Source organism: Centroberyx gerrardi, chromosome 9, assembly GCF_048128805.1.
Source record: "Centroberyx gerrardi isolate f3 chromosome 9, fCenGer3.hap1.cur.20231027, whole genome shotgun sequence".
In the NCBI taxonomy this organism is placed as follows: domain Eukaryota; kingdom Metazoa; phylum Chordata; class Actinopteri; order Beryciformes; family Berycidae; genus Centroberyx; species Centroberyx gerrardi.
Genome location: NC_136005.1, coordinates 8786675 through 8809449, shown reverse-complemented (window position 1 = coordinate 8809449; position 22775 = coordinate 8786675). Strand labels below are relative to the sequence as shown.

Below are 22775 nucleotides of genomic sequence, written 5' to 3'. Positions count from 1 at the left end.
GTACTATGACGAGGTCTAAATCCTGATTGGAAATGGTCAAAGTGAGCATTTGAAATTAAATAGTTGTTAAACTGGTTGAAGACATTTTTTTCCAGGATCTTACTAATAAAAGAGAGATTGGAAATAGGTCTGTAATTACTTACCACAGGGGCATCCAGGCAACTCTTCTTTAACAGAGGCTTAATAACAGCAGTTTTCAAAGCATTTGGGAAAACACCAGACAAAAGAGAGCTGTTAACAATTTGCAATAGCTTATTCGCCAAACAGCTAAAGACATTTTTAAAAAAAGCTTGTGGGCAGAGGGTCAAGGCAGCAGGTGGACGACTATAGTGTTCTCAAGTGTTGAGTAGCCAATAGCAGTAAAATTTGCCATATTACTTACATTATTTATGCGTGAAGGAAATGGAGGCATAACCTTCCTGTTAGACATGGAAGCACTGATGGTTTGTCTGATACTCACAATCCTATCACTGAAAAAGGCGGCAAATTCATTACATTTAGCAGTAGAAAGAAGCTCTGGGGCAATTGATGCTGGGGGATTTATCAGTCTATCAACAGTAGTAAAAAGTGTACGTGCATTGTATGTATTTTCACTAATGATCTTGGCAAAAAACGATTGTCTGGCATTTCTCAATTCTATGTTGTAGTTTTGAAGCTCCTCTTTGTAGATATCATAGTGAACCTGGAGTTTTGTTTTTCGCCATTTACGTTCAGCCTTTCGGCATTCTCTTTTCTGTTGTTTTACAGACATAGCATTTCTCCAGGGTGCTTTTTGCTTACCAGAGATTTTCACCTTAACTGGTGCAATGTCATCAATGGCATTCCTAGTTTGACAATTAAAATTTTCAACAAGGCCATTAATACAATGCACAGTGGGCATTTGTGACATAGATATGGCGTTCATAAAAGCTGCAGTATTATCATTGATGAGGTGTTTTTTAACAATTTTTGGCCTAGCTTGTAGTTCCAGATTTATGGACACATCAAAGAAAACACAGAAATGATCAGATATGGCAACATCAATAGTAGCAGTTTTAGTTATATTGAGACCCCTAGTAATAATCAAGTCCAAGGTATGCACCCGATTGTGGGTGGGTCCCGACACATGCTGAGACAGACCAAAAGCCTCTAGCATACTCTAGCATGGTTATCATTTGGATTATCAACGTGAATATTGAAGTCACCCGATATAGCCAGACAATCAAAATCTGTGGAGATTTTGGACAGTAGTTCACCAAATTCGTCAAAGAAATTGTTGGACTGTTTAGGTGGTCTATATACAATCAGAAATAAAACTTGAAGAGTACATTTCAAAGTAAAAGCAAGGTATTCAAAAGATGTAAAATCCCCAAATGACACCTGTTTGCACTGAAACACATCAGAGAAAAGAGCTGCAACACCTCCCCCTCTGCTGTCAGCTCTAAAAACATCTAAAAAATTAAAATTGGGGGGTGCAGATTCAATAAGAATAGTCATTCTGCCATTTTTGTCTAACCAGGTTTCAGTTAAAAACATAAAATCAACTTTATAAGTATTAATTAGGTCATTGATCAAAAGAGACTTGTTAGCCAGAGACCTAATATTAAGCAAGCCAAGCTTTATGGTTTTTTGGGCTAGTTTTAGATTATTGGTTACAGGCCCTGAGGCAGGATGTCTGCAATTGTCAAGTTGTTTCACACTTATCAAATTTGATAAGTTTGCAGCATGGAGAGGGTACGTCTTGCTTATTCTACTGCTAGTCAAAACAGGAATGGGGAAAGTTACAGGCACTGACGTAAAAACTCTTGGTTGTGGTTGTGATCCAGCAATACGTGTACTGGGTCCCAGCTTGATATGGGAAATTTCATGAGTACCAGCTACATTGTAGCAGGGACCCCAAGGCCATCAGTTGTTTGCTTCTCCGGTGTGTTAAATTGCAGGTTTTGGACAGCCATGTATTCAATCCAAGTAGCCTGCTAAACTTATTGATTCCTCTGTCAGCTGTTGGTAATAAACTTATAATAATAATAAACTTTATTTGTTTAGCCTCTTTGTATTCTGAGACATCCACAAGTTTATGTCATTCATACAGTCAAGTAGGGAGCTGATAGACTTGTGGGCATCAGGTGCTAACGACAGGTATAGCTGAGTGTCATCTGCATACTGATGGAAGCTAATGTTATGTTTATTGATAATACTAGCTAGCGGAAGCATATATAGATTAAATAATAAAGGGCCAAGAATCGAGCCTTCGGGGACTCCGTATGATATGGCATGGCGTTCGGAGACATGAGTGCTTAAGACAACATAGTATTCACGACCAGCTAAATATGATCTAATCCAGTTTAAGACAGTGCCAGAGAGGCCGACCCAATTCTGCAGCCGATCAATATGTCATGGTCAACCGTATCAAAGGCAGCACTAAGATCTAAGAGAACCAATATAGAGAGGTTACCCGAGTCTCTATTAACTCTCAGATCATTTAGCACCTAAGGAGTGCTGTCTCAGTGCTACGGCAGGCCCAAAATCCAGACTGAAATACCTCATTAAGATTATTTGTATGGAGATAGTCTATTAACTGGATGGACACTACTTTCTCAATTATTTTGCCAAGAAAGGCAAGGTTAGAGATCAGTCTATAGTTACCAAGCTCAGAGGAGTCAAGATTGCTTTTCTTCAGCAGAGGCCTGACAATAGCTGTTTTGAGGCTGTGTGGAAAAATTCCATGATGTAGTGACTGACTGACAATATTCATTACATCTGTTGATATTGAACTCAAGACTAGTTTGAAAAAGCCAGTTGGTATTGGATCAAGAGGACAACTTGAAGATTTCAGGAGTGATATTACTTTGTTTAGTGTGTTAAAATCAACAGCTGAAAAATCAGAGATGCTGCTGTTTGCACCTCTATGCGGTGGAACAGTAGCCAGTCTCTGAGGCACAGTATTCTCTGTTATCTCTGATAGCCTTAATTTTATTACTAAAGAATGCCGCAAACTCATTACATTTATCAGACGATAGGAGTTCAGATGAGATGAAAGAGGAGGAGTTAATCAGTCTATCAATGGTTGAAAAAAGGAATTTTGGGATTCATTTTGGATTATCAATCATCCTTGAGAAAAAAGATCTCCTTGCTAGCTTCATTTCAGTATTAAACTTTTTCAAAATATTTTTATACATATCCTGGTGTACTGTCAGCCTGGTGCACTCCATTTCCGTTCTGCTCTTCTGCATTCTCTTTTTAGTTTTAAAATAGCATTTGTGTTCCTCCAAGGGGCTCGAACTTTGCCTGTGATAGTCTTGGTTTTCAGTGGGGCAACAGTGTTAAAGGGCAACGTCGGTATTTTTCAACCTGAACCCTATTTTCCCATCTTTTTGTGTCTAAGTGACTAAAGGGGACAACAATTTTTGAAATTGGTCCAGTATTGAGCGAGATCGCTTCAGCCGGCAGCCGCGGAAAAGGGCTGCAATGTAATCTGACGGGGCAAATCTCACCGTCAATGTACGTCCACAAAAAGTTCTTGTTTTTGCCACTGACAGGCTCAGATTGTTATTATAAGTGTCTGACAACATTATGGAAAGGACCCTACGGAGAAATGAAACGTTTTTCTTTACCTTTCGCTTGATCCGGTCTGTGTGTAACCAAGTCTCGCTCAAGTTGAGTTGTTGCAGGAAGTTTTTTTATTACCCATTAATAAAAAAAATGTACTACAAAGTACTACAGACACATATATATATATATATGTATATCTATATATATATATATATTATAGGAATGATATACTATTGTTTTTTCCAATAGGATTGCTTGAAAAAAACTTTTAAAACTCATTGTATCACAGTGTGGTCCACTGTTCATATTGTCTAGTTAAAATAATTTGATGCCATTTTGTATTTAACCAAGTTCCAGTGAATATGATTGTATGGCACCTTGCTAAAGGCATAATGTGGCAAAAATGGTTCCCCCATTATTGACTTTGACACTAAGGCACATATGCATCGAAAGACACCATATTGAACATTCATGCAAAATTGAGTCCGTCAGGATTCCTCTTTAACGGTCTTGAAGAAAGAGCTGAGGGAGAGCTGTCTGGTCCCGTTATTTGCTGCACTGAGTTTGGCCTTTTTTGAGGTCTGTGGTTTCTTGTCATTCTTCACACCAGCGGTTTTCTTCCGCTTCCCATCCTAAATGAGACAACAACCAACAAAGGACACAGCTGACATCAGTTATTACCACAGTATAAGCAAGAGTCACAGATACATTATACAAATTAGAAGTACTTGCCTTAGAAGTTTGTTCCTCTTGACTCTCCACAGAATCATAAAGCTTTAGGATCTGCAGGAGAGTTGACATGTTGGTCCCTTTCATGGCTTATTCATATAAACTACACATGAACAGATGTGGGCATTCATTCACCCCTGCTGCCGCCACATCCCACTTAAACAAACTGCACAGCCAACTGCACTTTAAAACTTTCATCACGATAACCATAATATGTCTTTTCGTAACAGTTTTTAAAACTACACTAGGCAACACTGCACATTGGCGGCTCCAAATGGCAGTGAGAGATTTGACAAATTTGAACTTAAAATCCCAGAAATCATGTAACGTGACGTCAGTAAACGGCACACAGCACGCTCATGTTTACCAATCCGGCCGGTCTGTGATGCTTTATACCAAAGGATACCAGCTTTCTCTAGACGGAGCGCTTACTCAGTGCTGTTTAGGAAATAGTTTGGATTTCACTCTTAAAGCCCATTCACATCTAGAACAATACAATGAACGATATCTGTGATAAGTTCCTCAGCAAAGAAGAATCACTGCATCGACTTCTCCTGCCTCCTTTCTTAGAACTTTAATTTCATTGGTTGAAAATCTTTTAGCGTTGTCTGCATCAAAAAAAAAAGATCAAATCAAAAATATAGTTATAGTTATGGATGCTTTTATAGCTATTGTAACAGGAACTCAGACATTTTATTTACCAAAGACGATTTAAATATTTTTATAGTCATAGTTATGTGTATAACTATTGTTGAAGATGTGAATGGGCCTTTAAAGGATAAGGCTGGTGTTTTTTAATGCATTGCTTACTGACAACAAATCCTATGAAAATAACAAAATCAACAATGCGTTTGCTCTACTCCCGTTACTTTCTGACTTCCCACGTACCGTTTTTAGCCGTCAACCCGGAAGTCATTGGCTCCAATTGTAAGCTAAAAACCTTGAAATACAGCTCACAAAGACATAGTTTCAATTTTAAAAATTGCTAACTGTTACCACGAAAAGTCAGGCTGTTGTAGTTATTACCAAATCACATTCAAATGGCAACAAATTCTTCATTACGCCGGGGACTATTTTCGGTGTTACGGAACTACTTTCCTGAGATCGCAAACGTGTTTACAGCCGGCTTATCAAGTTGTTTGAGGAAAAAGTTGGCTGGCCCGGTGCATCGCGATGATGAAATATGTTGCCCAGAGCAACGGCATGGCTCTTTGACGTGTTTTTAATAGTTTTTTTAATACAATGGAGTTCTATGGCTGCTGGGACATGGCTTCATTGGGCACCGGCTACACGGACGAGACTTGTTGGCAAAACAAAATCATTGCTGATTTTGTTATTTTCATAGGATTTGTTGACGGTAAGCAATGCATTAAAAAACACCAGCCTTATCCTTTGAGGTTCAATTTCCTGTGGTTGAAGTGTCCATACCTCACACCAGAGTTTCCTTCAGGCCAGTAGAGTGACTCTACGTGGTCTCAGTTAGGGGAGATGGGACCTTTCTCTAATGTAATTTCAGTGTTATGAACCCTGATGTTGGATGTAAAGAATCTGTTGCAAAAGCTTTTTCCCCATGAGGGATAATAAAGACGACTGCTGCTGCTGCTGCTACTAAACTCACGCAGGCAGCAGGGATTCACATACAGGGAGTGTGTGAACATATACAGACCTTTTTCACTCCTGTGGGCACAGCAGCTTCCTGCAGGGCAGATCTGGTAAGCCACTGTGTGTTCTCAGTCTGTGTTTGTGTATCTTCACTGTCCTTCAAACACACACTGTACACCACATATGTCTGGTGGATGTGGGAGAAGATATGCACCACCTGCAAACAGATACAGTCAGTAAGGCTCCATCAAAAGACTGTTTCAGAAAGAGTTCATTTGTGGATAAAAGTTTATATGAGACGATGGGTAGTAGAGACCAAGCTCACCTCTCCAACAAACTGGAACAGGCTTTTGTTCAGCTGGACTCCCAGCACCCTGCTGATCTCAGCACACAGCGCCCCCTTCTGCTTCATCTCTGAGTTCTCTCCCTCCAGCAGTAGGCTGGGGAACTCCCACATCCCTGCCAGCAAACCTGTCAACACACACACACACACACACACACACACACACACACACACAAACAGACATCAAAATAATTGCCAAAAGGGTAAATTTAAAATAAGAGCTCAAAATGGATTTGTGACCACACTTCATTAGTATCAAATGCCAACTGTGTTCAAGTACAGTTTTATTTTTATGCATTCTATATTTGAATGTGATGGTACCAATATTTTTTGTTTTAATGCAATTCTTTGCATCGTTGGCAATTTTGAATGAAATTTGCCAAACGTGCCTTGACATCTGTACATCATGAGGATCACAAAGAAAATAGTTTATTGTGACATCCTCAATGATTTTGAGGATGAAGATGTCAAAAAATGTAATAAAAAATCATGCATATACACACGTGCACATACACACACATGAGCATGAGACTGAAGGTCTAGTAATGAAAGCCATATTTTGCACTTTGAGTCACACTTCCTATCCACTGACCTTTGTTTGGTCTCTGTGTGAGCAGGTACTCGTCCCCTCCCTCCTCCCCGGATCTGACCACCATGCAGGTCAGAGTTCGCTCGACGCGGGGGGGCTTCTTCACCGGCTTCCTGGGGAAGTTCTGAACGCCCAGCTCATCATCCCAGGGCTCCGCGGGGCACAGCGGACATGATCCACCGTTCACTGAGAGGAGGAAGTGAGCAGCAGGTAATGGGATTACTGGTGTGTAGTGATGCAGGCTCTCGTGCACACACACTCATACACAGAGTCAAATACAATCCAAGTACTTCACTTTCATGACATAGATGAAGGTATGAAGGAGAAGAGAGGACCCAGAACACTTACTGCAGTCTTCTATATCAGGCAGTGTTGAAGGCAACCTGTCCAGCTTCCCCAAAAGCCTCTTGGAGTTTTTCTCTTGTTTGGCATAAACCTGCACACACAAATACAAGCATCACTTACAATGTGGATGGATACCTATAGGCCTGGCCTTAATACTATGATGCAGTGTACTGCTGTATGTTAGCACTGGCTTCTTTTTTCGTGTGTTTACTGGAGAAAATGTACTATTGCCCATTTCCAACAGCAATGAGAACAAGTTTTTCTGCTCAGAATGCCAAATTCTAGAAGGTAAAAGTTTTTACACTTTTAGCAATATAGCCAAACTTCAAACAAGTGTTCAATAGTTGCACAGCAACAGCAGGAGCCATGACTATTCCTTGCTGTGTTGAGTGACGGTTTCTACCTTGCGATAAGAGTGGCAGTGAGACTGTATGGGACACTGGCTGCAGAGTGGTCCTTTCGGGGTGCAGACTCGCGCCCCCAGCTCCATCATGGCCTGGTTGAAATCCCCTGGTCTCTCTGGGTCCACCACCATGTTGGCTAGACCCCTGAGATGAACAGCAAACCGTATAGTATGCAGAGTATGAACTGAGTATGAACTGTTACAGAGTGTTTTGAAATTGGCCCGTCAGTTGGCCCTCTGGAATGCTAAACATGTAACTTCATGTTTGGAGAGGCGTCATGATAACCAAAATACTACTTAATACCGTTTTAAAATTCAATACTGAATTTCATACAGTATATGTTCAATACTTTAACCAAATGTGTCCAAATGTGTTTTGCAAGCTGAAATTCGATTTTCTTTCCATTTGCATTTCTTTTTTCACCCCCAGAGGTTGTATATACAGTATGTGTGGACTGGAATAGTTAAAAGAAGAAGAAGAAGAAGGAGGACTGAAATAGACAGAGCCACAGTCTGGCTCTTGACAGTGGACTGCAGCAGCCAGTGCAAAATTCAACAGAGTCAAACAGCTGAAAACATGGCAACAGCATCAAACGGTCCACCACATCTTGAACTGAATCCCAGTCCCAGTCCCAGTTATGTCAACTAAACTAGTTGTCATAGCTGCTGCCAGGAGCCAAATATAGAACTATTGTTGCTACAAAGCTGCCCAGGTCAAGAGTGGTAACACATTGCTTGACAGTTTTTGTTTGCTGTAGTACTACATTTGTAGATATAAAATCTTAGTATTGGAATCAAAGTCATAATTCTGGTTTGTTGACAATACTAGTTTGGAGTTCAATCTCACCAAAGCGCCTCTGTTACAGCAGGACTTGTGCTGTCAGCCCCGATGGCCCTCACGCGGCACAGCACCCGAATCACATTGCCATCCACGGCTCCTGTAACCTAGGCAACAGGGGTCAATTTGGTGATCAGGATGAAGTGCAGTTGTCACTTAAAGCAGAGTCTGTTCTGGCCTTGGGAACATAAACAGCTCTGGACTGGAGGTATGCAGGTACATGGGCATGTCTGTGCGTGTCTGTGCGTGTGTGTGTGTGTGTGTGTGTGTGTGTGTGTGTGTGTATATAATGACCTGCCCCAATGCAATAGAGCCTATAGCTCCAGCAGTGTAGCGTCCCACTCCAGGTAGCTGTTTCAGAAGGCTCTCAACTGTCCGGGGCATCTGTCCCTTCAGCTCCGACACCACCTTACACAGAACAGTAACATAATTAACACCCAGGCCCCTAGTATTAAGCCTCCAAATATAGGTCTAGTGACTGCACATCAGTGGTCATGTCACATCCCCATATTAAAGGGTGATGAAACAGACAGAAAACACCTGTTTCCGCCCACTCCCCAGTTTTAAAAGATACAAAGTTGTGGCAGGTGATAGGATGGCGGTGGGTGGGATCGGGGAGTGTGAATGACAGTGTGGAGTCACGCCCCTCTACACACTCGAGCTCGTGCATGTCAGGAGGGGAGGGGGGAGTTAAGGGTGGTAACTTGGTGACAGATAATGGTGGAATACCCATTAACACGTATCCATTTCAAGAATATTTTTTCCACCGCTAGTTGGGAGTCAAAAAGCCGAGTTTTGCATAGAAAATCCAGCAAGACAAGATTATGCAGTGTATTGTCAAGATTACAACAAGGGTGGATGTGTTTCATCAAAAAAAGTGAGTTTAGGGTTTCATCCCCTTTAACAACACAATATTTTAAGAGGTAAGTCCCTGCATAAATCTTTGCACTGAGTTGAAGTTGAGTCACTGAGACAGAGAATAAATGAAATGGAATACAGAAGGCATCTCATTAAAATGCAGCTATATGCTGTGAAACATGAAGTTAGAACAGAGTTATAAAGCGTAACACAGACCTTCTGAGCTCCTTCATGCAGTCTCTTTCCCCGGGAGTAGTAGCCGAGGCCCGCCCACATCTGGTTCACTTCCTGTCCATAAATGATCAAGTCAATAAATTCAACTTGAAATCAATGTCATTTAAGAATAGGCAAATCTTCAGTTACTGCTTTTAGTAATCACCTCTAGCGTAGCGGCTGCAAGATCCTGCACTGTGGGCCACCTCTGGAACACAGTCAACGACAATTTTCAATTACACTGTATTCCTCATAACATAATATATTCAACAGAGCTAAAACACCACAAGGACTCCAAAACAATGAACACATCAACGTTGCCTACCTTCATCCATTTGTTATAGTAGTCTATTACAGTGGCAACTTGGGTCTGCTGCAGCATGATTTCTGAAACCCAAACTAAAAGGGGAAGACTTGACATCAAAAACGGTGACAAATCTGGTTTAAAGACATGAAGATTTGGGGAAGAATGCATCGTCTTACCTGCATACGTCCTGATGTTGAGGTCTGGCTCTGTCATAGCCTGTCAGAGAAATAAAGAATGACAGTCAGTCGTATTAGTAGTAGTTGTGAGGATTACAGTATATTGGCTGTACGTATACTTGAGTCTGCTGTCTATCATAAGTCTTGCACTCTCCCCTTGCACTAAATGTATTTACTTAAGTTTATTTGCACAGTGGCAAAACATAAAAACACAATGATGAAACAATGCTATAAAACTTCAAGGGAATATATTTCAGTTAAAAAGCAAGTTTCTATTGTCTCTGTAACAAGTCACTGTGTTACTTTGTACGTTACTAATGTCTCTGCACCACTGCTACCAAAACAACTCCTATGTATTTATTGTACTTGGTGAATAAAGTGATTTTGATTCCGCTATATTTGTCTCTTGCAAAATGTGCATAAAAAGGCACATGAGCATGTCAAAACCAGAGTAAAGAATGAATCCTCTTTACCGCAGTCCTCCATGGCAGCTCTCGCTTCCCCTTGTCATACCAGTTTAGGAGCTGGGACCGCAGGAGCACAACGTCAGCTGGATCGTGGAAAGTGTGGTATGTGGACGGTGAAGCGGTCGTCGTGGTTTCCTCTGGAGAAGAAAAGAAGACATTCTCATTCAACCAAAAACTATGAAAATATTTATCAAATACCCCAGGATGCTTCAATCTGTGTTAGGGAACATTTACTGTTAAGGCGAGAACAGACAGAGGAACTTGTCTTGCCCCCAAAGAGTGATATTAGCTCCATATAAGCAGCCGGGATTATTTTCTATGCATAACTCTACATTTCCTTGTTCATATCTGATGCAGCACTACTATGAAGATGAAGCTCAACAGGACTTAAGTTGAGATAAACATTCAGAGTCTACAATACCAGTGCCTCACCCACTTAACACTGGCATGACTCCATAGTTTATAGTTTTGGTGTCAAGTTTCGTTTTAGAGTGAATACTTATTGGACTTGGTCAGTGACTCTCAACGTGGGGTCCGGGGACCACCAGGGGTCCTTGAGGGGGTTCCCCAGCAAACTGAATTGTTGATCTTCGTTTTCATTTGCAAGAAGTTAACACAGTTAGAGAATGTAGAAGAATGACTTTTGATCATAGCTTCACTGTTATCTCTCTACCTACAATACAGATAGTCATGGAAATCTGGACAAAATCATATCTAACAATAAAAATATTCCCAGATTTGGGTCAGAGAGACAAAATCTCATCAATATGGGGGTCCGTGACATTAATGTGGACTAAATTAGGGGTTTTTGATATGAAAAAGGTTGAGAATCACTGGACTAGGTGATGAGAGCTATGTGAAATCTTAAAATGAGTGGTATCCCCCTTTACTCCTGCACGACAGAGAGGGCGGATCGGTGCGATGGTAAAAATGCAAGTGTATTTGCATCATGTAGCGACATACGGCGTAATTACAGACTGATAGAAGTAGACACGCATTGTGCTGGTTCATATTAGCTCCACCATCGTGCGACAATGTGAATGAATTGAATTGTCTGTGTTTTAAATATTAAGTAACGTCAGTGTGGTACCTTCTTTCACAGCTGCCTTTGACTTCTTCCGCACTGGTTTTGTAGTTTGTGTCAGTTCCAGACTGGCTCTCTTCCCTTTCTGCATTGCTGAACGTAATCTGCTCATAGTGAAAACAGAGTATGCAGCAGAAAATAGTTATTTCTCTCCGCGGCAGTGACTGTCTGGCTTGTTTACCTGTATCAGTTCGAATCGCCATGTGTGGATTTCGTTCCCGCCACGTGAAGGCGGGGCAATCGCTCTTCGGCCAATCGGCTGTAAGAATATACGGGCCTCCGTATAACGTCATCTCCGGTGGGAGGGTCAAATCTTATTTAATCCAAAATGTAAATTTATTTCACAAACTAAAACAAGCTGAAAGTAAGTATGGAAAAAACAGACAAAAATTTGAATAGCCATATGAAATCCCTGACTTTATTATTATTGTTGTTGTTGTTATTATCATTATATTATTATATACTATATTGTATAAGTAGTAGTGGTAGAGGTAGTGTTATTATTCTTATTATTAATAATAATAATAATGATAATAGTAATTATTATATTAATATATAGGCTACCATCAATATAACGATTTCATAATATTGTCATTTTATCAACAATTGTTATGCTTGTCACCATTATTATTATCAATATATTATTATTCATATCCACTGAGTTAAACTGGCTTTTAAGAAAATCACATAGAGACAATGTTGATTCAACATATTTTTTATTTTGCATTACTAAAATAATGTGTTCCTCTGGTCAGCTTTCAGAGCTCTTGCCATCTAAAACTAGAATTGAAAAGAAAAACATTTTGACACACTACAGGCATTTGAGAAAAAAAGAAACAAAACACTTGAGACAACCATAAAATAGATTCATTAGATAGATATCTGTTCCAAATATTACAATCATTACCTTCCATTATGTTAATCTTGTTAGTTAGAAGCATTTCTGCCTGGATTTCATCCATATTCATGTGCAAAGTGTCAGCTTTGTTCTGTAGAGAGGGGGTGATTGTTAGTCCCACCTAGAAATCATCCACATTATCTTCTAAACCTTTACTGTTACTGTACTGAGCAGGTTATTACTCTTACCATGAAGGCTGCAAACAGCGTACTGCCCATGGCTCTATGCACATGTTCTTCTATATCCGGGTATGAGCGGACAAAGTGCTAGGCAGAGATGAAAGCAGAGGTAAGTGTGTGTGTGTGTGTGTGTGTGCCTGTCTGAATTTGTGCAATCTAATATCTTCACTGTAGTTGAAAATAGCCAAGATGTTGATAAGATGATAAGATGGCAAATGTATATTAAATTTTGTACTTCAAATCATCAAGACTAACAATTGTGATCATGATCGTAATATCCAGCAAAATAGTTTCTTGCACACTCACCTGAGAACCCTCAACAAGCTGTAGTACAGGTCATCATAGGGACGATGGACTATCCTTGGCAAGCAAGCATGTGTGTGAGTGTGTATATGTGTGTGTGTGTGTGTGTGTGTACCTCCAGGGCCAGGCTGGCTTGTACCTGGGCCTCAGTGTGTTCCCTGTTGCCCAGAGCGTACAGTAGGTGATGGATCACTCCGAGAGACAGCAGCTCCTCAGAAAGCTCCTGACTCGCCTCGGCCAGCAACCTTCAGCACGTTCAACAGGATGAAAACATGAAGTTACGAGAACAACAGTTCTCTTATTAATAATTTTATTCATACAGCACTTTATAAAGTGAACATAAAGTGTTCTCCGAGAATATTTAGTGTGTAATATTCCATTCATTACTTTATGTCAAGGTAATATGGACTGTATTATCTGTGTTTACAGTAAATGACCTATACTTTATTGTCATACCGTATAGCTTTGGCTGCAGCAGCTTGCTGGACAAACACAGACAGAGACAGAGTCATCTCAGTCATCTCAGGCTCTGGTGGGATTGTACATGCCAACATAACACATTATGATAATGTGACAAATTAGATCTCATTGTCTCATTGATGAAATACAGAGAAAATGGTGGGTGGTTTAGGGGGTAGGATGGGTTATAGATCTGTCTCTGAAACCACCTCCACCTTTTTGACGAAGGTGAACAGTGTCTTGCATAATATTTCCCCAACTTCTGTCTCCTACATAATGGAAATTCACTGATTGGTCCAAAGGGATCGCTGCATCAATCTTGGGGAACAACAAGTTTGCTCTAGGCTTACTACACTTTCAAACACAACACATCTAGACCCCCAAAAAAGTTGAAAAGTGACACCTTCCAGCATGTGGTGCTGTTGTACTTCTCCCTTAGCAGGCTTCAGCAGAGCCACCAGGCCACTGAGCAGCACTGGCCTCACCTCATACTGCGTCAGATCCAGGATCAGATTAATAGCTGCCAGAAAGACACACAGGGAGAGGACAGTGTCAGACAAAGTTAAAAGGTGATATTCCATTACAGGGCAGCAATTGGAATCATTTGAAAATTCACCAGCCAGTTTCACCAAGCAAAACAAAAAGACTGCCTGGTGGAAAATGAAAAACTTACCAGCCATAGTCAAAGTTTACCAGCGTCAGGTTTTAATCATCCACCCTGCTGCATTGGCAAGGACTAATAGCCGCACAACAGAGGTGGGAGCCTAGTGCTGTGCTTACCTTCATCCTGCACCTCCAGGCGCAGGGACCCGAGCACGTTCAGCAGAGGCTCTACAATGCTGGGATGGACTGTCTTCACTTTGGACTGTTGGGTTAAATAAAGGTTAAATAAAAAAAATTAAAAAAATTGAGTTTGTGAGTGTATGTGCGTTTGTGTTTGTGTGTATTGTTAAGGAAGAAATGGAAAAGTACCTGTACCAAGCAACATTCCTATCTGCTCACTTAATATGTAACCTTTGACCCATATTTACACCTTAAGAGCCTAAAACTCAAGAATACTGAATCTGCTTCACCATTATGAGATTAAACTCTAAAAGTAACATCTTGTGTGTTTCTCACAGACCTGTGAGCTTCGAATGTGCAAATGTCAAAATCTCATGGATAACATTGACAAAATAATAACTTGTCTTCTAGAAGAAGGTGCTCACCTCTTATTACGCATCTCCTTAAAGTGCTAGAACTATAATTAACATTGGTTGGTCAGTCTTGTTCATATGACCTTATACATTTTGACCAATAGCTTTATTATATTCTATCTGTATTAACATAATCATGAATATTCACTATAAAACTCTGTGTAATCATATAAAACTCTGTGTAATCATCCAGATTTCCTTGGCTCCCAACCTGCAGATTGAATAAACTTGTGAAACTGCCACTCTCTCATCCTGACTTTTCTTCCACTGTATGCTTGCATGAGTATATATGCCTTTGTGTGCACTCTGTGGGTCTCTGGTATACCTGCACCATGCGTAGGGTTTGCAGGACCAGCTGCTGGGCCTTAGCGGAGGTACAAGGCATCAGGGCGATCAGGCCCTTGTATACTTGGTTTTGGTGTTTGGGGTTTCCGCGGGACAGGGATTCCAGCAGGGCCCATGCTGCCTCTTGGGTTTCTGCTGTGATTGATGTGGCCAGGCACTCTGCTATGGCTCTCACGCCTGCAAGCATGTATCGGATAGAGAGGACAAAGCTAATATAATGGGTCCTACAGTGCAGTACACAGTGTATCCATCCAAATGGTAAATGGGGAAATATTTTAAACAAATCAGAAAATCTGGCTCTACAGATAAAACCAGTAGTAAGAAACCTAGTTGTGAGTATTGACTCTGAGCTAAATTTTAAAGCATGTTTTTTATGCTGCACCTTAATTTAACTTTTCTATTATTTGGCTGTTTCTATTTTTTGTTTTGTTTTATGTGTATTTTATTATTTTACACTTTCATATCTTTTTAACGTATATGCTATGTTTTGTACAGCACTATGAGCTGCATGCCATGTATGAAAGGTGCCATATAAATAAAGCTATACAGTATATTCCAATGTCAGTCAGTGTAGTGTATGATGAGGCCTGTATGTAGCCTATGCCAGTAATCCTGTAAGACCATACCATAGCTTTCACAGATGAACTCTTTGTACTTGCGACCAGCGTTAGAGATGGTGAGCAGAAGGCGGAGGGCTTCTGCCTTGTCCTCCTCTTGAGTCTGTGTCTGGCCCAAGACGTCCAGCAGGGTGAGGGCACCTCCGTCCTCCAGGAACTCCCTGAGGTACTGATCACTGAATGTGAGAAAGATACGTTAACGACAAAAATGCATGATTGGTTCATAGATAGTTTACAGGTTATTGTGTTTATCTCACTCACTGGCTTGATGCAGAGAGGAAAACCCCAATTGCTTTCAGCTGGAGACCCAAGTACGTCCCAAACATGTATCTGAAGTTCAGTGAAGGACTGGGTCTCAAATTATTTCATACTCACTGCCAGTGTGGGCAATAATTTATTTCATTAGCGAACAGCTGTGCTAAACTTTTGTGATCCTGTAGTGTAGATATTGCAACACGCAAGATACAGTATACAGTGATCTACATTAACATGACTTTGCAATTCAATTACATGTGTTTGAGATGAGGCTGGTTAGCCATAAATGGAAGAGAGGAAAGTGGAGGGGGCCCCAGAGTCACCTCTTGTGCATTGATAGGGCCCAGCATTTCTAGCTACGCCCTGGCTACCAGCACAGAAGGAAAGGAAGGAAAGGATACGTCAGCCTCATCCATGTGGTGAGCCGAGACAGAAAGAGACTGGCAACCTGTGCAAACTCCAGCTCCAACTCAACAAATGTCTTCCCCGAGTTTTGAGTCAGAAAAGCCTCCAACATGCGGCTGCGCGCTATCTTGTTACCATGGTCCCACTCTTGAAGAAAACTCAGCACTTTGCCGATGCTCGCCTGTTCCCCGTGTGTTGACATTGTGTTTGCGTTTTCTGTTCCTTTTTTCGCGTTGCCGAGCGTAATGTTAACGTGAAATAAAATCTCTGCGTGGAGAAGTAGAAGCAAATCTCTGCAGTCTATCAGCAGTTAAGCCAGCAGTCTCATGGTGAGAAAGTGAGATAAAAGTGAGTAAAAAATGTATTTGAATTAACCAAATGAATCTACGAATCACTCTTTTTCATCAAAATGGAATATAGTTACTCGACTCTTTCACCCTTTTCCCCACAAACTTCCACTTCCTCGAGTTAGTTTACTAGCTAGTTTACTGTTGCTTAGTAACGCTCCCCTACGCCCCCCCCCCCCCCCCTCTCTCTCTCTCTCTCTCTCTCTCTCTCTCTTTCAGCTTCAGTCCTTGGTTGTAATCGGAGAATGCGGAAGTAACGCGTGTCGTGGGGCGACCAATAGTTCCAAACACTGTATAGTTCCAGCGTTGAACCCAATACTGTGAAATAGTGTCACCTAATGCTGTTGGTGCATAATTCATATTAAATATGTGATATAGCAATTTACCATTTGTGTAGGAGCGATGGCGAGGCTAGCCGACTCCCTGAGCCAACTTTCAGTATTGCACACACAAAACTTTGTAAATATGAAAATTCAATAAATATACAAATGTCATAAAGTATAAACTATAGTATAAAGTAATCTATAAATGAAAATTGCATATTTGCTACACATTAGTATGTGATGTACACTCTTGTAATGGAACTGATGATTTCTGTGTTTCTGTTACTCCACAGATTACATCGATGAGTTGATGGACCTCATCTTTGATCACGTGTTCCTGGACCCTGCATCTCATGTGAGCCAGGTTTTGAAGATCCCCATCCCAGAAGACCTGTACGCTCAGTCTGACAGGCCAGCCAAGGAGGACGTCATTGCAGCCACTTGTCTCGGTTCAGTCAAGAGGCAGTCTGAACCCGACGTAGCTGGCAGCATCATGGAGCTCACAGCATCTGCACAGCACCACACACACTGGTATCACTACTCTGACCCTGCGACCTAGAAAGCCCCAGCACTAGCTGACAGGATCTGTAGGCTAGACACTGAGAAGAGGGTACACATACTGTCAATATATTTCATTTGAATACTTAGTCTCTTCTTTTGTTGTTTTGGTTATCTGGCATGAGGTCAGGTTGTAGTTGGGTGTGTTCCACGAATACATAACAGATAACTAAAAACATCAAATTATAAATCATTTTTGTGATTGATACTGCACTACTTTACTACACTGCAATAACTGCTACAGTGGAACACTCCCCTGTGTAAACTCACAGATGTAGATTTTGTAACATAACAGCACCCCATTATGGTCCTGCACAAGCAGTGTTGTGCCTTTTTTCTGCCTTTTCTATAATAAAATAATTTTATTCTGTAACAGTCGGTGTTGTGGTTACTTTTTAGTTTCACATTTAATTTACATGGGTGTGTAAAGGGAAAACAAATATAATCCCACACACACTGTCTATACTTACATGGTGCTTTATTACATTTCAATGACTGAAATGTAATAAAGCACCAAGGAAGTGTAGACAGTGTGTGTGGGATTACTTTTTCAGCATCTTTTGTCCTATGCCCCTGTCACTAAAAGACTTAGGTGTGCTACAGTTGTTTCTCTACATGGATGTGTAATAAAGTAAAACAGCACATTATTTTACTCAAATTTATTGTCATGTACAGTATTATCCAAAGTCACATGTTGGCCATATTATTTGGCAAATCAATTCATGCACAGAATGCATAAAAGAAATGTACTGCTCTATACCTCTAAACTGTAAGGGCCCATAGTCTGCTTTATAAATGTTCATTGCATTCTGTAGTGAGAAGCAGACATATAAATGATAGAACACAACAGTAATCAATGCACATTATGCGTTAATATTTACCGAAAATTGCTGTAAATATAGTCACTGCTGCTGTCTGTCCCGCTGAAAACCATTCAAACAGGTTGACAGCGCGGATTTGTTTGGAACTATTGAGAGCTACATGAACCACGTGATCGCGTGGCGGCGAGATCAAAGTGTGTCGCAACTCTCTTTCAACGGCTCTGGTTCAGCTTGCTTTATTGGCATGACGTAAATACATCTGTTTTGCCAAAGCATATGGGGGGAAATAATAGATTTCATAAAGGAAAAATAATGATAAATATCTGATAATAACAATAGCAGCTATAAGGAGGGGTGGTCATGCTCTCTCTCTCTCTCTCTCTCTCTCTCTCTCTCTCTCTCTCTCTCTCTCTCTCTCTCTCTCTCTCTCTCCAATAAACCACTGCAACTTCCTCTATGTAAGCTTTGGTTGACCATTTCTTCCGAAACGAAACTACAGAATGTCCTTTGAAACTCTTCCCACGGGCGTAGATAGTCTGACAGCAGCGTTTCTGGTTAAATTATCTAAAATGTGGTAAGATTTATTCCAAAATCACCATAGGGCCAAATATGCCTCACTACTGAGTTTAGAGTGAGTTTATCGTAGGCTACGTAATGGCATTTTTTAAACTTCTTTAGGATTTTTTGGGGTAGGCTATAGTCCTAAATTTTGTTGTAAAATGTGTTATAGGACTACTAGTTCTTTTTCGGAAGGGCTGTTTTTATGTTAGACATGTTATAAACTGTCAGCCTTTATTTTACTAAATCTATGCTCTTTGTAGTGTGTATGCATGTGCATGTGTGTGCGTGTCTACTGGACAGTAATCCTTGAGTTGAGATTTTTGTGATCTGATCATGAAGAGAATAACCCTCCTGCAAATTCTCATTTCCTACAAAACTATTTATCTGTTTTACTGTCATGTTCTGCATCACTGGAACTATACATAAAGTTTAGTCAACTTTGTGTGTGACTGCTTGTATGTGTGTGTCTGTGTCTCATGCCTCATGCCTGTGTTTGTGTTCATGTGTGTTAAGTTTGCACTTTCAAAAACGTTAGTCATCTTTTTTTTTTTTACTGATGTGTGGAACTATGCATAAAGCTTGGTCAAATTTGTGTGTGAGTGTGTCTGTCTGTGCAAGTGGATACATGTTCATGTGTATATTTGTATTCTCCTCAAAATGACCACTTGAATGACAGTACACATGGAATAACATCCACTATCCCCCCCCTCCATTTTTCAGCCCGATCATCCTCTGCCAAACCAAAAAGATGTCAAGAGAGTGTTTCTTCATTTCCTGTGTCCTCCTCTTGGTCAACTTCTCTGTTGGTGGGTGAGCCTTTCATGCAGTTTAGCATCTGACAGCTGGAAACCCTCCAGTGGCCTCATCACCACATTCAAATTTCTGAGTTTCTCAGTCCAAGGCAAAACGTGATTATTACCTCCACCGATCACAATTCGAATCAAAATGAGGATGAGGTGCACAGCAGGTGAATCACAGCCAGGATGCATCGCCAGTGTCGGCGCTAGAACAAATATCCAGGGGGGGCAAGAGGCTTATAGCAGGGGGGCACCAAATTACTGGCAAGTGGCAACGTAGTCGTGCATAGTGAAAGTGAAACCATTCGGTGGTATGCTCCCCAGGAGAACATTTTAAGAAAAAATCACAAAAAATAGTGCATTCTCGTCGCTTTCCTAATAATCTGACTAAAAACACAAGGAGAAATCACTTAGCTAAGTTAGGTGTAAATAAATGCAAGGACACGCACGTTTTACATTGACCAAAATGTTTTACTCAAAACACACATAAGGTAACACATAACGAGGTCACAGCAAATTGACAACACAGACAAAATATCCAAATAATCTCACTGTGTTTGTATTTGCAGACTGAATGTTAAATAAAAAGAACACTCTCCCAGGGGCATGGATTTTCATGGATTTGCATATAGCCTACCAAATAATTACGCCAGTCAGTGGCCAGTATGCACACGATAACAATGTTATTTAGGCCTACACAGTCTTACATAAAAAGTAGAAAATGCATTACCATTAGAAGAGCTCTAGCCTGCGACTGGAGGTGCTGAACTTGAACTTAAAATGTAAAACAACGACGTAAAAACGTAAAGCGTTAGGTCACAGCGTTGTAAAAGCTAAAGCTTTACAATGGATTTCAGATTTTCAGTCATTTACAATGGATTTCAGTCATCGCTAGACTTACACTGATGGGAGAAAACATTGACATGCTTTTATACAAGTGAGGGGGCACAGTGAATGGAGTGGGGGGGGGCACTACCCCCTGGTGCCCCCTCGTGAAGCCAACACTGTGCATCGCTGTACCTTATTCAGTTGGCAGGGATCAGTTGTCCTTCTTTGTAAACCAAAGATTAGCTTGAAATGCTTGTTTCAAATATTTGTGGGGTCACTGACAGGTGGTTCAAGTTCTGCATGAATGTCATCATGATAATGTTATCAATGACTCAGCGATAGAGAATCATGATACTGAGTGCTGATTGTAGTGAAAGTTGCTTGTGTCAGTAATGTATGTTTTGTGATTCACTCTGTGATTTTATCTTATGTATACAGGCTTTTATTTATTTGCTGTCAATGTTTAGCCAATCTCTATTTAGGTTTGAACTTAGAACATGCTGCTCTGCTTTTGAACTGCCTCCTTTTGCGTAATAATGTGATCTTGACTTTGTACTTACCTCACATATGATTTTGTTGTAGTTGCTCATGTACACTGTTTTATGTTATTTGTCTGCAGCTTTCATGTTTGTTATGTTGCTTTCATGGCCAGGTCTCTCTTGATTTTTTAAATGCCAATGGAACTACCTGGCTAAATGTTAGTGTGTATATATAAATACAATAAAGAAAGAATGGATAACTGTGGAGATATTTCTGATACCAGAAGCTATTCCAGACAAGATTATATGTGCTGTGCGACTGATTTGCTGTTATCTTTGTGTGAATCTGAGGTTAATATTCAACTTGAGTTGTGTTTTGCTGCTCTGCAGGGTATCAGAATGGCGACATGAGGCTGGTTAACGGCCCGTCATCTAATGAGGGCCGAGTGGAGGTCTACCTCAATGGACAATGGGGAACTGTGTGTGATGATAGCTGGGACATTGCCGAAGCCCAGGTGGTGTGCCGCCATCTCAACTTCCACGGTGCTAAAGCAGCTGTTGCTGGAGGAGTGTATGGTCAAGGTAGGCCTACTTTTTTTTTTTGTGTTATGATACAATACATTTTTATTTGTCTCCTTGGGACAATTAACTTCTGGGCAATTCATTGAGGTGCACAACACATAAAGGGCATAATCAAGAAAAGCATGGACTACAAAGTGCAAAAACTGTACAATTGATAAGTGCAGGTCTGATTCAACGATCTTCTCCGGCCCAGGCTCTGGTCAAATCTTGATGGATGATTTAAACTGTGACGGCTCAGAGAAAGACCTCTCCCACTGTGGCTTCAAGGGCTGGGGAGTGTCAGACTGCCGACACAGTGAAGACGCTGGTGTGGTGTGTGAGAAAGGTAAGGTGGATCGTTGCATATATGATGAGAGCGAAACTTTTGTCACTTCATAGCGTATCTCATATGTCAAATGTGTATAGTTATAGTTATATCTCTGTGTGTCAAAATTGGTGGCCCAGTGGTTAGAGCAACCATCCTGTAACCTGATGGTCCCAGGTTTGATCCCCTGGGACTCCGAGTGTCCGCCCTGCTGAAGTGTCCTGGAGCAAGATACCTCCGCCCTGCTGCGGTGTCCTGGAGCAAGATACTGAACCCCCACCAGCTCCATGCGTGCTGCTCTATGTGGCTGATCCTGCACACTGCCCAAAATACAAATTTCCTCTCAGATAAATCCAGTGTAACAAAAAAATTCTGGTTATACATACAGTAACATACTGCTCCACTGTGAAAATTCATGTGTATAAAAACAGTGTTTCACCAATGTTTTTATCCATCTGTTCCAGGCTCAGCCCAGAATATCAGTCGTGAATACACTGTGAATGACAGCACAACACTTTCTGGACACCTGGGGAAGCTGTTTGATAGTGGACGCGACTGTGACTTGGACATTACTGTGGTGGTGGACAACAAGACTGTGGAGACTGTCTGCGCTCACAGACTCATCCTCTCTCTGGACCCAGAAGCCTCTTTCCTGAATATCCCCCCTGCAAACTTCAGCAGACTCAGCCTTGATGTCAGCTCTACCTGCCGTCAACATGCCATCAGCTTTGTCAGGTGAAAGCAGCATTGTGTTTTAAAGGCATAATGAGCAAGATTTTCCCCATTGAACTCATCCAAAAATGATCTTACTCAATCATTACTTATGTTATGGCCAATTGGTAGTCTGTGACAGTGTCTGTGTCTGCAGAGACCCTGCCTTCTGCCTGGATTTTCTTACTTCTGAATGTTTGTTTCTGGACGCCAACCTTTTGGCAGTGAGTGTCCGCCTGCAACCAAAACCACTGCTGAATAATTTTATATCTAAAAGCCACGCTGGTTACGGTAGCAATCCCGAACTCTAATACAGAGTAAT

General features: G+C 41.0%; 2 protein-coding genes across 2 annotated transcripts in view; one reads left to right on the top strand and one right to left on the bottom strand.

Annotated features, from left to right (window-relative positions):
• Positions 1-3763: 3763 nt before the first annotated feature.
• On the bottom strand, positions 3764-16344 carry mutyh (mutY DNA glycosylase). Its single transcript, XM_071908548.2, has 25 exons — positions 16139-16344; positions 15744-15812; positions 15492-15658; positions 14846-15042; positions 14105-14189; positions 13728-13844; positions 13322-13394; positions 12981-13110; positions 12572-12649; positions 12393-12474; positions 11492-11623; positions 10408-10538; positions 9935-9974; positions 9777-9850; positions 9618-9659; positions 9455-9526; positions 8675-8788; positions 8390-8487; positions 7543-7687; positions 7143-7230; positions 6798-6980; positions 6188-6333; positions 5927-6079; positions 4264-4314; positions 3764-4163 (listed from the first exon to the last, which is right to left on the bottom strand). The coding sequence occupies exons 1-25, from the start codon at positions 16342-16344 to the stop codon at positions 4020-4022; spliced, it is 2817 nt and encodes a 938-aa protein (XP_071764649.2). The 3' UTR covers positions 3764-4019.
• Positions 16345-18692: 2348 nt separating this feature from the next.
• LOC139918996 (scavenger receptor cysteine-rich domain-containing protein DMBT1-like) overlaps positions 18693-22775 on the top strand; it is a 28524-nt gene continuing 24441 nt past the window's right edge. The window contains exons 1-5 of the mRNA XM_078285644.1: positions 18693-18765; positions 19473-19558; positions 21247-21438; positions 21632-21763; positions 22207-22477. Coding sequence (XP_078141770.1) covers positions 18761-18765; positions 19473-19558; positions 21247-21438; positions 21632-21763; positions 22207-22477 — 686 coding nt within the window. The 5' untranslated portion in view covers positions 18693-18760. The remainder of the gene's footprint in view (positions 18766-19472; positions 19559-21246; positions 21439-21631; positions 21764-22206; positions 22478-22775) is intronic.

Excerpts from the sequence above, each read along its gene's own strand:
- mutyh (XM_071908548.2), bottom strand. The coding sequence starts at position 16,344 with ATGTCAACACACGGGGAACAGGCGAGCATCGGCAAAGTGCTGAGTTTT. Across the intron at positions 15,043-15,491 it reads GTTCATCTGTGAAAGCTATG|GCGTGAGAGCCATAGCAGAG; the intron begins GTATGGTCTTAC and ends ACATGCTTGCAG. Across the intron at positions 7,231-7,542 it reads ACTGCCACTCTTATCGCAAG|GTTTATGCCAAACAAGAGAA; the intron begins GTAGAAACCGTC and ends TTGTGTGTGCAG.